Here is a 14,152-nt window from a genome sequence, read left to right as displayed (position 1 = left end):
TGATCTTTGATTTTGGTTTTTATATGGCTCAAGCTTACGGAGCGAGCAGTCAGCGGCGGCGTTTTCGATTTTGATATCGTTAGGAATGTGTATATGGCAACACTCGAGCTTCCAGTGTTGCGCGCTTTCAAAAAAGCGTTCCGTTGCAGGCGTATCCCGTTTTGGAATATGCTAGTCGATTAAAGTATTAACCGATTTAAAAATAATGAAAAGAAAATACGTAGTATTTGTGCGTACATATACAAAAGTACCGAACAGCGTTAATTGTTTAAAATTAGAATATAAATTGTAAAGTTACCTTGCAGACCTCGCATCTGAATATATTTGGTCATGATATTTTGAGTTTTATTCACCAGTACTAGAATTCACTTTTATTAGCGATTTCATCAAGATGTAGTTTTATTGAATTAAGATTAGAACCTTTTTCATGTAATGTCATTGAGTTTTTCTTTATTGATTTAAAAGCCATCTAAATGAGTGGCCATCTAAACGTTACGGTCACGTGATCGCCTTACGCTGTCTCGAGTTTATAATTTTTTCCCCACCTCAAAAAGTGCCCAGCGCCGCAAAAGAAGTTTTCACTTGAAAAAAGATTTTTCATTTTCTTTTAAAATCAGAAATTAAAACAGTCACATTTTAACGTTTTCGTTATCTATACATATAATAAAGCTGAAGACGGTCGAAAGTCTGTACATGGAAGATATTTGAAAAAAAGTTGGCTGGGGATACTTAGAATCGATAACAGAACACGTTCCAAAAGTTTTTAGAATTTTTGTCTGTTTGTCTGTTTATCTGTTTATCTGTTTGTCTGTTTATTTGAACGCGCATCACGTGAAAACGGCTGAACGGATTTTGATGAAAACTTTACTAATCTGTCGAGAAAATCCCCGGCCAGGTTATAGGCTATAAAAATTTAACCCCTAAAAGGGGGGGTAGTCACAACAGTCGATTGACTTAAGTTTGCCCCTGAATCTTACGGAGCTACTTAGGAAGGAGGGGCAAACTTTTTTCAAATATATGCTACCACTATTGAGTACCCTGGTAAACTAACAGATGGCGCTGAATTTAATACGTTGTGATATGAATAAGCTACCGAGGAAAGATTTTGCCAAATTAACTCTAAGTTTAGAACAGGGGGTACGGATATCAACAAAAATAATTGAATAATTATGTTGATTTAATAAATTAATAATACAACAAAATTAAACGACAGTAAATTAATTGCCCCTCATTGCACAGTCTTTTGGGGAACTGAGTAAACATTAATTAATAAAGAAAACTAAAAATGAGTTTACATAGTTACATAGTGGTAAAATAAACACACATAATTATCAACACGCGTATAATTGCATAATTATTTAAAATTATTAATTTTCTGCATCATGAATTATACCTAATCGTAATTATATCGCACCCATATCAAATCCAATTTTCATACAAGGTGGGTACTTTGAAAAAAAAAAACATTGAGCTCTGTCATTTGCTGTGCCGGATTAACCCTTTTAGGCAAAATAAGCACTAGCTTAGGGCACCCGTCTAGGGGGCACCAAAACCGTAGGCAAAAAAAAGCGCAGGCTGCATCAGCATTGCAGTCGTGGAGTAGGTACCTACATGAAACTTTTATACGTGTACAAGTACCCATCTAATAACGTCCCATCCCTTCTGGGACTAAAAGTAAAAATGTACAACTGTCTATCAAACTGCGTTTTTTATATCGAAAAATTTTCGCGCTCGCTTCGCTCGCGTTTACAATAACATTATAGGATATGATAAAAGTCACATTCGGGTGGCGACTGCAGCAGAATTACTCTGTTGTAACGTTACTGCTGCAGCTCTGTTAATTTTCGTGATAAAATGATGTGACTGATTTCCATACCAAAAAAAAATGTACAACCGTCTATCAAATTGCGTTTATATCGAAAAATTTTCGCTCTTGCTTCGCTCGCGTTTTCAGTAACATTCTAAGATATGATAAAGGTGACATTCGGGTGGCGACTGCAGTAGCATTACTCTGTTGCAACGTTACTGCTGCAGTACTGTCAATTTTCGTGATAAAATGATGTGACTGATTTCCATACTAAAAGTAGAAATGTACAACTGTCTATCAAATTGCGTTTTTATATCGAAAATTTTTCGCGCTCGCTTCGCTCGCGTTTTCAATAACTTTCTAAGATATGGCGACTGCAGCAGCATTACTCTGTTGCAACGTTACTACTGCAGTACTGTCAATTTTCGAGATAAAATGATGTGACTGATTTCCATACTAAAAGTAGAAATGTACAACTGTCTATCAAATTGCGTTTTTATATCGAAAAATTTGCGCGCTCGCTTCGCTCGCGTTTTCAATAACTTTCTAAGGTATGGCGACTGCAGCAGCATTACTCTGTTGCAACGTTACTGCTGCAACACTGTCAATTTTCGTGATAAAATTATGTGACTGATTACCATACTAAAAGTAAAAATGTACAACTGTCTATCAAATTGCGTTTTTATATCGAAAAATTTTCGCGCTCGCTTCGCTCGCGTTTTCAATTACTTTCTAAGGTATGGCTACTGTAGCAGCATTAATCTGTTGCAACGTTACTGCTGCAGCACTGTCAATTTTCGTGATAAAATGATGTGACTGATTTCCATACTAAAAGTAAAAATGTACAACTGTCTATCAAATTGCGTTTTTATATCGAAAAATTTGCGCGCTCGCTTCGCTCGCGTTTTCAATTACTTTCTAAGGTATGGCTACTGTAGCAGCATTAATCTGTTGCAACGTTACTGCTGCAGCACTGTCAATTTTCGTGATAAAATGATGTGACTGATTTCCATACTAAAAGTAAAAATGTACAACTGTCTATCAAATTTCGTTTTTATATCGAAAAATTTGCGCGCTCGCTTCGCTCGCTTTTTCAATAACTTTCTAAGATATAGCGACTGCAGCAACATTACTCTGTTGCAACGTTACTGCTGCAGCACTGTCAATTTTCGTGATAAAATGATGTGACTAATTTCCATTCTCAGCTGTAATGCGACAATGAACGTCACTCAACTAACCAAAAAAATTCAATGTAATCTTGATGACCCTAGAGAGAGGGGGCACCATGGTCTAGAAATTCTTAGGGCATCAAAACGGCACTGGTCGTTTGCGGAGTCAAACGATTTGGGAGTCGCATTTAATACGCATTACCATGCCTTCCAGAAAAAAGTCCAATCATTCGCGAAAGTCTCGCAACGCATTGAGGTTACAAGGGGCACGTGGTCTTCCTCAGCAGTCTGAAGAAGACCACAGTGAGTGGCGCTCTAGCCAGGCAGGCCGCTTCGCTTTCGCTCGCGCGCGTATACCTTTCTGTATCGTCCGATATACATCTACTACTCTGTCGTTTAAATCACGTGTAAAATTTGAATAAGGGCGAAAAAACTATTGATTTTGGAGTGTAGTTTTATTTAGTGGTACCTAATTGTAAAATATTTTATCTGGACTGCAGTCCTCTAGCATATCCATCTGTCAACTTTACTTCAAGTTCCGCCTCCAGGAGAGAGGGAGAGAAATTAGGATTAGTAATTAGCCGCTTACTGACACAGCCCGAATTCCACGCGGGCGGAGCCGCGGGCACAGCTAGTAATTTATATTTTCCTTATTAATAACTACAAAACAAGGCCCATCTTTAGCAATAATGCGACTCATAAATACTTAATAAAAAGTCCAGAAAAACATAAATATTCATGTATATTTGAGCGAGTCAATATTCTCGCCCGTTTACATACAAATGAGTTTACTTTCATTATCGCCTCAGCCTATACCAACGATTACCTTTCATAGATGCCTCATTATTAAGCATAAGCCTGTCTGAGAGAAAAAGTGCATGCAAGTCATATCGGCCGACATCGCATGTTAAGTACAAAACACGCAGTGGCAAATATGAACCTATTTATTATAGAAAAAGACTTGCCATCACTATAAATGACAAGGGTTATACTTTACTTTAAGGATTCCTTGGTTTTACTCACTTGAATAACATTTATAGTGAGGGACTAGTTAGTAAGGAAGGAGGAAAGACTCGTGAGGAATCCTGCATATTTCTGCAAAGAAATTCCAAGATGTAGGGTGAAGTTCTCAACCTGCTTTGGGTCAGCGTAGGGACTATAGCTTTAACATGCTCACGACATATGAGACATTCAAAACCTACATTTATAGGTCTACCACCTTATCTCAGGCGGTTGGCAAAGAATTTGCGCGGTGATTTTCTAGTAGATGGTAGAGACTTTTGGGACTTGTTTGGTACCTACCAACAGCAAACAAGGCCTGATTCTTAAGCTTGCTCTCGTACTTTCAAAATTACATACGTATGAATGGGTTCAAATTTTGCATCCTTGTTCGCTAGTACCGTTGACAAAATTGCAAATTGACATTGATCATCAGAAAAATTAAAAGTAAAAATAACGATGGACCTTCTTTAGTGAAGGTACCTTAGTTATTTTTTTTACATTCTTACATATTTAACCAGCTTCATGCAGACAACCAGTCTGTATATTTAATTGCACAAACGGGTCTACCGCGATATAATTTCATTGTTTTTACCTTTAATTCCGACGTTTCAGCTGAGTTGGGGTCTTTCCGTGACCACAGCTGGTGCAACTCAGCTGAAACGTCGGAATTAAAGGTAAAAACAATGAAATTATATCGCGGTAGACCCGTTTGTGCAATTAAATATGTGTACAAAACGCGAGAGTTTAAAGTGTTAAACCAGTCTGTAGCTGAACATACTAACTTCTTGACAGCCGTCTCAGTTAAACGGTACTGTTATAGTTAGGTGCTGTATACTCGATATATATTATAATATACAACGTGTATGTGATCTGTGGCCTACACTTCCCGGCAAGAGACAATTACCGAACGTTAATAATGAAGAGGTTTTTCGGTTGACATAGAATACATGATGAGTTTCCAATTTCCCGGATGTTTACAGGAATCCGGAAAATTAAAATGATCAAATGTGGCAGCTCGCTTTATGCTCCAGTCATTGTGTTTGCGGCAGATTGGTGCGTGCATATGCTACATCAGCCGGCGTATTATGGATAGCTTTATCCATCTTTATCCACGTGATAAAATAACTGTCACTGTTTAACACCGTGGGATAGAAAGTGACGGACACCGTTTTATCACGCTGTCACGTAGACAAGAACGACCATCATATCCGTGCAGTAGGGCTAATATGGTCGGCTCTTTATCATTTGTCACCATGCCTGTCACGTTCTAACAAATATGTAAGTGCGAAAGTGACGCATGGCATGACAGGTGATAAAAATGCGACCATGATACCGCTAGTGTACACTTTACGACTTTATAAGGCAAAGTTAACAATAACAATATTTTTATTGACATTATTTATTAATTTATAATTTTATTTTTATGGTTTGTTAGTGCTTCTTTGCAGAATACAAATTTGTTTTGTAGTTTCGCAGTGCCTCGGTAGTAATACTGTAATGGTGTTAGGGTTGTAAAAAAACGGTTTTTTTTCTGACTTGAAAAAAAACATGATAAAAAAACCGTTTTTTTTCTGGAGTACGTTTTTTTTCAAAAGTATGAAAACTCAAAATTTGCAAGGCAGTTAATACTTTTATACGGTTGTTTTACTTGTTTTAGACTTTATGTTAACCATTCAACCAATTTAATTTAACAACTTTGATTAATAACAACATAAATGAAATCTGTAGTGGTAGTTATCGCAATTTACTGTTGTCAACACCAACGCCTCTCGTCGCCGCATCGGGGAATTCAGGGATTCCCCAAAATTACTTAGTTTTAAGTTACTTATATAAATAAATCACGAAAAACCGTTATTGTGGCATATTTTTGTTCATCTGAAAAAAAACCTAATTTAGAAAAAAAACCATGGTGCCAGGTTTTTTTTCATGTTTTTTTTCATAAATTTGAAAAAAAAACATTTGGTTTTTTTTCTATTTGCAACCCTAAATGGTGTGCAATAAAATAAAATAATAAATACATAAAAAAGGAATAATAGAATAAAATAAAAGTGGTGCTACGTTGCTTTGGCAGCTTTTCCAGACACAAATATATTAACACGAGTTCCACTATAAATTTTCTGACTCCATCATCAGATCTGATAATTATTATATTATCATCTCTATTTTAAATACTGGCACTTTCAAATCAGTTAAAATCGACTTGCAAGTATTGGAGATGTATGCATATTTTATTATCCGATTGATCACTAGTTTGTTTTTTTTCTTAAATTTAATATTTTTTTAGGTGTGCAATAAGAAGTATTCTAACTCTTGTTCCTCGCGTTATCCCGGCATTTTGCCATGGCTCATTGGAGCCTGGAGTCCGCTTGACAACTAATCCCAAGAATTGACGTAGGCACTAGTTTTTACGAAAGCGACTGCCATCTGACCTTTCAACCTAGAGGGGAAACTAGGCCTTATTGGGATTAGTTCGTTTTCCTTCACCGAAAAGCAACTGGTAAATCAAATGATATTGCGTACATAAGTTCCGAAAAACTCATTGGTACGAGCCGGGGTTCGAACCCGCGACCTCCGGATTGAAAGTCGCACACTCTTACCGCTAGGCCACCAGCGCTTTTAGAAGTATTCTATCTAATCTATAATATTTTAGTGAGGAACAATATGATTCCTAGCCTTCCAATTATGACAGAACTCTACAAAAACATCATACATATTAGTCTATTTCTACACATATTCAACCAATAGATAGACATCAAAGAAAATTGATACAATAAAAGCAAATTCAAATATGTAACATATCTTCAATACGTTCGTATCTTGCCGTTTATTGATGAGTTTCGAGCATATGGGTCCATAAGATAATGTAAATCGGTCCGCCGCCGTACTTAATATTAAGATGTATTTATTATGCGTGTTTTTTACAAACATCGATCAAGTTTTGCTTAAAGTTGGAAAGGATCCTTTTCTTTCGGCTCAATACATTCTATAAAATTCGTCGGGTGAGAATACGTTTGTGCCATACGCCATATACATTGGTTTGCAGGAGAGCGAAAAAGAGCAAAAAAAATATTTTTCGAAAAGTTTTACATTTAGGAAAAAATTAACTTATTTCTCATTTACGCAATGTTTACGTACATATGTTTACTATTTATAGTATCATACAAATATTGTGAATATAGTGGTAATCACGAAATAAAAGCATTTTTATTATTGCCATATCCGTTTTTGATGAGTAAATGTTAAACGTACAATGTATGACATGACACAAAAGTGTTGGATATGTCACACTTTTGTGATAATTTTCTGTTAACAGAGTATAATTATCCTATAGTAAAATAATTATGGATATGGCACAACATTTTTGGCAAAATAATGTTTTTCAAAAACCGATTAGTGTCAATTAGGTATAGCATATTTTTTGTTATTTTAGGAATCATTACAAAACGATCTTGCTCAAAAATGGATATGGCACAAACGTATTCTCAGCCGACGAAATGCTTTTACATTTTGACTGGTGGATTGCCTAGAATATTTAGATGGATTTCTCAAATATTTTATCTTGATTACCTACGTATATTGAGCAATGGAATGATGTAGGTATTAAGAATACTGCTATTTCAAATAAAAAATTACAATTACCGAAAGCAGACAAGTAGTCTAATAACAATCGTTTTCTATTTAATATATTTTGAGTTATTTAGATATTTGTATTGATTTAAAAACAAATGTTATATCTAGTTAGACTGGTTGAATTTAACTCAAATGATTGCTCAGGCCCCAATTTCACATCGGTGACAGGTGCGACAATTGTAAAACATCACTGTTGCTGACGTCACAGGCATCCATGGGCTACGGTTACCGCTTACCATCGGGCGGGCCGTATTCCTGTTTGCCAATCCATCATTGTATTATTAAAAAAATATATATTATATCGGAAAAAAACAGATATTTCTCTTGCGAAGTTTCTGACAATTGTCAATATTTAGAAGAATTGTAGGTAATTCTTGACAGGAAATGAGTTAGGTATATGTCGGAATTTCGTGACAATTGTCGTGTTTCTTGTGACAATTGTCATAAACGTAGCAAGAGAAATATCTGTTTTTCCGATATAATAAAGTTTTATTTAATAATACAATGATGGTGGCAAACAGGAATACGGCCCGCCCGATGGTAAGCGGTAACCGTAGCCCATGGATGCCTGTGACGTCAGCAACAGTGATGTTTTACAATTGTCGCACCTGTCACCGATGTGAAATTGGGGCCAGGTCAACAAAAGTAATATTTTTAATAAGTTCTTACTCAAACCATAAATTTCTTATGAAAGAAAGAAAGAAACCTACATGTATGAGAAAATTTTCGAGAATCGTTTTAACCGATCGATCTGGCTCGTAATTTTTATTCCGTGCTTATTATTGCTACGAGAATAACTACTTTTTTGACTTAAGTTAATAATACGCGACAGATTATGTTCTTTTATTTTATTATCTTCATTGCATCCCCATAGAGCGCCTTAGCAATGTTCTGCAACGCTTTGCGCGCGTCATGTACCGGCATCCCATCACTATATTTCAATACGGCGCCAAGCTCCTCGTTTAAAAGACTGGATAGGGCGACCATACAACAATTGCTGCTCACCGCTTGATTTAACTCATTCAGATTTACAGGCCGCTGTGACAGAAACAACTGATCGTAGATGGAGGGATACTCCCAAAGAGCCATTATAACTGATGCGCCTACCAGTGAATACTTAGATTTTGGGTTAGTGAAGAAATCAGATATGTCTATATACAGTTGCCATAATAGGGCGAGATGTCCTCCGAGTTTATAAGCGTCTCTTTCAATCTCGTCTTGGCGAGCTAGCTTCATAGCGGCCTCGCAACCTTTCCCGAGAATGCTGCCGGATAGCAGCATGGTGCGGAGTATCCACTCCTCCTTTCCTTGTCCAAGGTACTCGTTGCTGCCGAGCTTCTCCAAGTTGCACTCGTTCTCCCAATCGTAAAGTTTAACCTCGTGGTTTACTGGTGAAACAAAACAATTGACGTGAGAACATGCCTTGACAATTACCATCCGCAAATTTTTCTTAATCGGCTAAAGGTTTCTAGAATAAAATTTGACTAACAATATTGTCTTCTATTGGTCGGATGGTCCAGCAATAAGTCGCCCTTAAGTGATTATACTCCAAGAATAACAAAAATATTTAGACTCTTAAATGGGCGACACGTAGTGCAACCCTATGAGGTACCCTATGAGAACATTACGGCCTAAAGAATCTGGAACTTTCTGGATGCAACGGGCATTAGTAATGAACTTTAAAGGGCCGTCACAATGGATCAATGCTGGTCGATGCGACACTCAAAGGCCCAACACAATACCCACCACAATAATAATAAAAATAAATGTTCGATGAGCCATTGGAGTGCAGTCAAAGGAGTGCACTTGACATTAATAATGCAATGACAAATCCTCAGTTTCGAAGGACCGACAGTGGGATAGGTTAAGAGGAAGAATTTGTAAAAACAGTACCATTAGGCTTAGATGGTATGGGTTTATCATCCACTCCGTGTTCGCCCAGGAACTTTCCTTCGATCTGGTCCCTCAGGCAACTGCAGATCAGCTCTGATACCTCGGTGTTGCACAAACCACCATTAAGCAGAGACGACTTGCTCAGTATGTAGTCTCCTGAAAACGGCTAAGGAATTGAATGCGCTCCCCCCATCTTTATTCCCTGAGAAATATGACCTCAGTCGTCTCTTTAAAGCAAGAGTGAATAGGATGTTACTGAACCGGTGAGCTCCATCTTAGGCTCTGCCTTCACTTTCCATCAGGTGTGACTAGGGCCAATCGCCGATCAGTTTATAATAAATAAAAAATAAATAAATATTTGAAAGTGAACGGACAAGATTTTCAGTCATACTGATTTAATTTTCTGGCAAGCACTCTTTGACAACATAGGCTATATCCTTTAATCATAGGATTCCGGGATTTTGTGGGTAAAATTACGAATATTACCTGCCAGAAGAACGAGTTTATTTCCACTGAGTAGGTCCTGGTATTTATCTCCAAACTTCTCCTTCTCCTGTAGATTGGCAATAGCCTCGTGGATAACATGGCCGGCGGATTGCAACTCAAGTATCTCGGCCATCGCTCGTTGAGAGTGCAGTATTCCTGGGTAACATTAAGAAGGGACACAGTTCAGCTCCTCTTTAAATCAGACAGTCAGCAAAAGTTGCAACATCAGTAGATATCTGAATCGTCTGAGTGTAAGAGAGACAGATATTTTTTTAAATACTTGCATTAATTTTTTTACAATGTAAACCACATCAAAATAAATAAAAAATAATAACAAAATAATGTAAAATTGACAATCACATAACAGCGATAATCTGGCATGTTATAACTATAAACTGTCAATTCGTTGGAGCTGTGGGGTGTTCCACGTACGTCGTATACGAATACGCCAGTGGGTGGTTACCAGTAAACTTTGCCTTTGCCCGACACGTTTATTTGTTTGACAATAATAATAATAATAAGCCCGCAGGGCAGCTTGTGGCGAGCTGTTGGGGAGTAACGACCCCACGGACCCGAGTGCTCCCGAGAGTCGGTCAGGGTCTCCGTCTCCGGCGTGTCTTCGTCGGTCGGGGACCCAAGGGGACCCGCAGGACTCTCAGCTCTGGCTTGCCTTCATTGGCCGTCCAGAGAGGAGTCGCTAGAGCTATATGCTCCAGGGGTGGAAGTGTTAAAGGGCATCACGCCGCGAGTAACTTCGGAGAAAGCGCAGCACCACCTCTCGACACCCCTGAGCCGCTCACGCCGGTGTTGCGCCTGGCCGTCTTTACGATGGCGCATCAGGTGCCCATCTAACGAGTGGCGAGTCACCGCCTGCCTCGATAACACTGTATAACACAATGTTATGGCAGGTGTCCGGAACTCTTAGCAATAGCCCAGACTTATTTTCCACCCAAATTTAAACCATAGACCAGGACTCTTTCCATTTTTCTATAATAGCTCCCAATGCCTGCTGAAACCGGTTTACGGGTATCTATTTATGTACCCGTGAATGGATTCCAGCAGGTCTTCTACATGACATCAAATCTCTCCAAACGGCCTCTACGTGTTGGATCTATATCCCCACGCACGCCTTATAAATGACCGGGCTTAAAAACCCGAGAGTTTGTAACGGAGATACAAATAATAATAACCCCGCGGGGGCAGCTTGTGGCGAGCTGACGGTGAGTGGCGACACCGCGGACCCCTATTTCAGAGGGCCCTGTCATCTGGCCCTCGCCTCTGTGCTTGCCTTGATGGGCCGGCCAGAGTGGAGTCGCAAGAGCGGGACCTATGCTCCAGGTTGGAAGTGTAAAATGTCATAACGCCGGCGGCCTGCTGAACGGATCACCGGAATCTGGCTACCGCAGACTCACCTCTCGACAACCTTACAGCCGCTCCGAAGTGTTGCCCTATTGCGGCCGTTGTAGGGCCCACTAAATGAGTAGGCGAGTCACCACCTGTCTTACACAATTTTGAGACTGATTGTCACGGCAGGTGTCCGCTAGTCTCCTCCCATAACCCATTATCCAGTCCATCCAACTTGCATATCAATAGCCCATGACCTTAGTTCCCATCGCAGCACAAAAGTGCTGCACTTCAATAGTCTTTGCACCTGGCGGAGACCATCTCCGGATGTATCATATTGTGCGCTCGGGGATGGTATCCGCCATGTGTATCCCTTGCTTTTAGAGTAAACTGTCTTAAAGGGCCTCTGCGCTGTTGGCTTCGGCCCCACGCATGCCTCCCAAAGGTCCGGGACCCCATGGTCCCGAGATATGGAAAGGACAAACAAATAATAATAATAATAAAGCCATTTATTCCGAACGATATAAATTACACTTGTTTTTTTTTTATTTATTTATTTTATATCCCTCAATTCGGTGTGCCGTAAGGCATAGGCCTCCTCCAACTGTCTCCATTGGGCTCTGTCTGCAGCAACCCTCATCCAGTATGGCCCCAGAGTCAGACGAATGTCATCTTTCCATCTTGTGATTGGATGTGCTTGCTTTCTAGTACAACCTCTAGGGTACCATAGAGTAACCTTTTGCTCCATTTTTCTATTGGGCAGCGTAGCATGTGGCCTGTCCATCCCCACTTTAGATGGTCAATGCGAGCAAGTATGTCGGTAATCTTTGTTTTCTTTCTTATTTCTGAGTTTCTGATCTTATCTGATAGTTTGATCCCTAACATACTACGCTCCATTGCCCTTTGACACCTTGCAAGTGTCTCGCGATAGTTTTCGGTAAGAGACCAGGTCTCACAGCCATACGTTAGGCAAGGTAGAATGCAGGTGTTGAATGTTTTCTTTTTGATGTTGATGCTTAAATCTTTACTCTTCATAATTTCTTTAAGTGACCAATACTTTTTCCACCCGCTGGCTATTCTTTTATTTATTTCCTTGGACATCATATTCTCAACAGAGATTATTTGTCCCAAGTAAACATATTCACTTACATATTCAAAACTGGCGCCATCCATTGTTATATCGACGATTTTGGTGTTAGTCATCATTTTTGTTTTACTCGCATTTAATTCAAGGCCCACTTCCTTGCTTTTGGTTGCCAGGGTTTGTACCATGCCTTGTAGTTTCATGGGGTCTTCCTCTAGTAGTATAATATCATCCGCAAATCTCAGATGATTCAGTCGTTTACCATCTATTTTGAGGCCACTATCAAACCAGTCTAATTTTCTGAATATGCTCTCAAGCACTGCATTAAACAGTTTAGGAGACAAGGGATCTCCTTGCCTCACTCCTCTATTTATAGGAAAAGATTCGCCTTTAGATTCCAATTTTATTCGGCCCGTGCTCTTGCCATAGATGTTTTTGATAATATTAATATAGGCTTCTTCTACTCCTTGCTGTCTTAAGCTATACCAGATATAGTTATGATTCAGGCTGTCCAAAGGCTTTAGAGTAGTCGATAAAGGCAATGTATAAAGGTTTTTGGTATTCGTTATACTTTTCCATAATTTGTTTAATAGTATGGATGTGGTCAATTGTGCTGTAGTTCTTTCTGAAGCCAGCTTGTTCCACAGGCTGGTTTTCATCTAAGACTTTAGTTACTCTTTCTAAAATTACTTTTGCGAAAATTTTGTACACGTTTGATATTAAGCTTATTGGTCTATAGTTGCCAATGTCGTCCTTAGCTCCTTTCTTGTGCAAAAGAATGATGTGAGATTCGCCCCACTGCTGCGGGATGATACCAGTGCTAATTATGTCATTGAATAGCTGGGCTAAAATTGGGCTCAGCTCCTCAATCGTGCCTCTCATTAACTCGTTTGGAAGGTGGTCAGGTCCTGGAGCTTTCTCTAATTTCTGTGTTTTGATCGCATTTTGTACTTCACATGTTAAAATAGGTGGCACATATTCGTTAGCGGTAGAATTATGAGTGATATAATCTATGTCTTGACAATCATCTTTGCTAGAGTAGAGAACTTTATAGTAGCTTGTAGCTAGTCCTTGGATTTCGTTGCGTTTTGTAACTTGCTTATAGTGATTATATTTTAGTCTAGGAATCCATTCTTTTCCTGATTCGCATAATTCTTTAAGCACTTTTTTTGTTCCTCCAGTTTTTTGGATCTCTTCTTCTATTTTTTTTAATCTTCTTATTTTCCTGTCTTTCCTAATTTTTTCCCTTATAAGGTTACTGAGGTAATTTATTTTGCTTTGGTTTTGCTTGATATTTATTTTCTCTGATATTAATTGCTTTCTTGCTTCAAGTAGATCTTCGATTTCGTCGCTGAACTTTTTTGTATCTCTATGAACGTTTTTTTTGTCATTTGTGTTAAGTTCTTGATTAAATAATCGTATTTGTCTAATATATTTGCATTCAAGTTATTTTTTTCTTGCAGGGATTTGATAGAAGATGAGTCTATATTGTTGGTATATTGTTCGTATGTTGTTGCTGAGGGGTTCGTCAAGTCTTTTCGAGACCTTTTTGGCGGGTGTGTCCTTAGTCGACATCGTACCATACGGTGGTTGGTGTTGAAGTTTAAATTTTGTATTACCTCTGTGTCGCTAAAATATTTTGTTCTGTTTGTGATGATATAATCTATCTCGTTTTTGTATTTTCCGTCTGGAGAAATCCAAGTCCATTTAGTTTTGAGATTTTTCTTGAAGACTGAA

General features: G+C 38.6%; 1 protein-coding gene across 1 annotated transcript; it reads right to left on the bottom strand.

Moving 5' to 3' along the window:
- Nucleotides 1-8,451: 8,451 nt before the first annotated feature.
- Nucleotides 8,452-9,775, bottom strand: LOC134793941 (all trans-polyprenyl-diphosphate synthase PDSS2-like). Its single transcript, XM_063765657.1, has 3 exons — nt 9,763-9,775; nt 9,502-9,657; nt 8,452-8,996 (listed from the first exon to the last, which is right to left on the bottom strand). The coding sequence occupies exons 1-3, from the start codon at nt 9,773-9,775 to the stop codon at nt 8,452-8,454; spliced, it is 714 nt and encodes a 237-aa protein (XP_063621727.1).
- Nucleotides 9,776-14,152: the final 4,377 nt, after the last annotated feature.

The sequence above is a fragment of the Cydia splendana genome, chromosome 9, assembly GCF_910591565.1.
Source record: "Cydia splendana chromosome 9, ilCydSple1.2, whole genome shotgun sequence".
NCBI classification, from domain to species: domain Eukaryota; kingdom Metazoa; phylum Arthropoda; class Insecta; order Lepidoptera; family Tortricidae; genus Cydia; species Cydia splendana.
The sequence above is the reverse complement of the archived record's forward strand: the minus strand, read 5'-3'. Positions and strand labels throughout refer to the sequence as shown.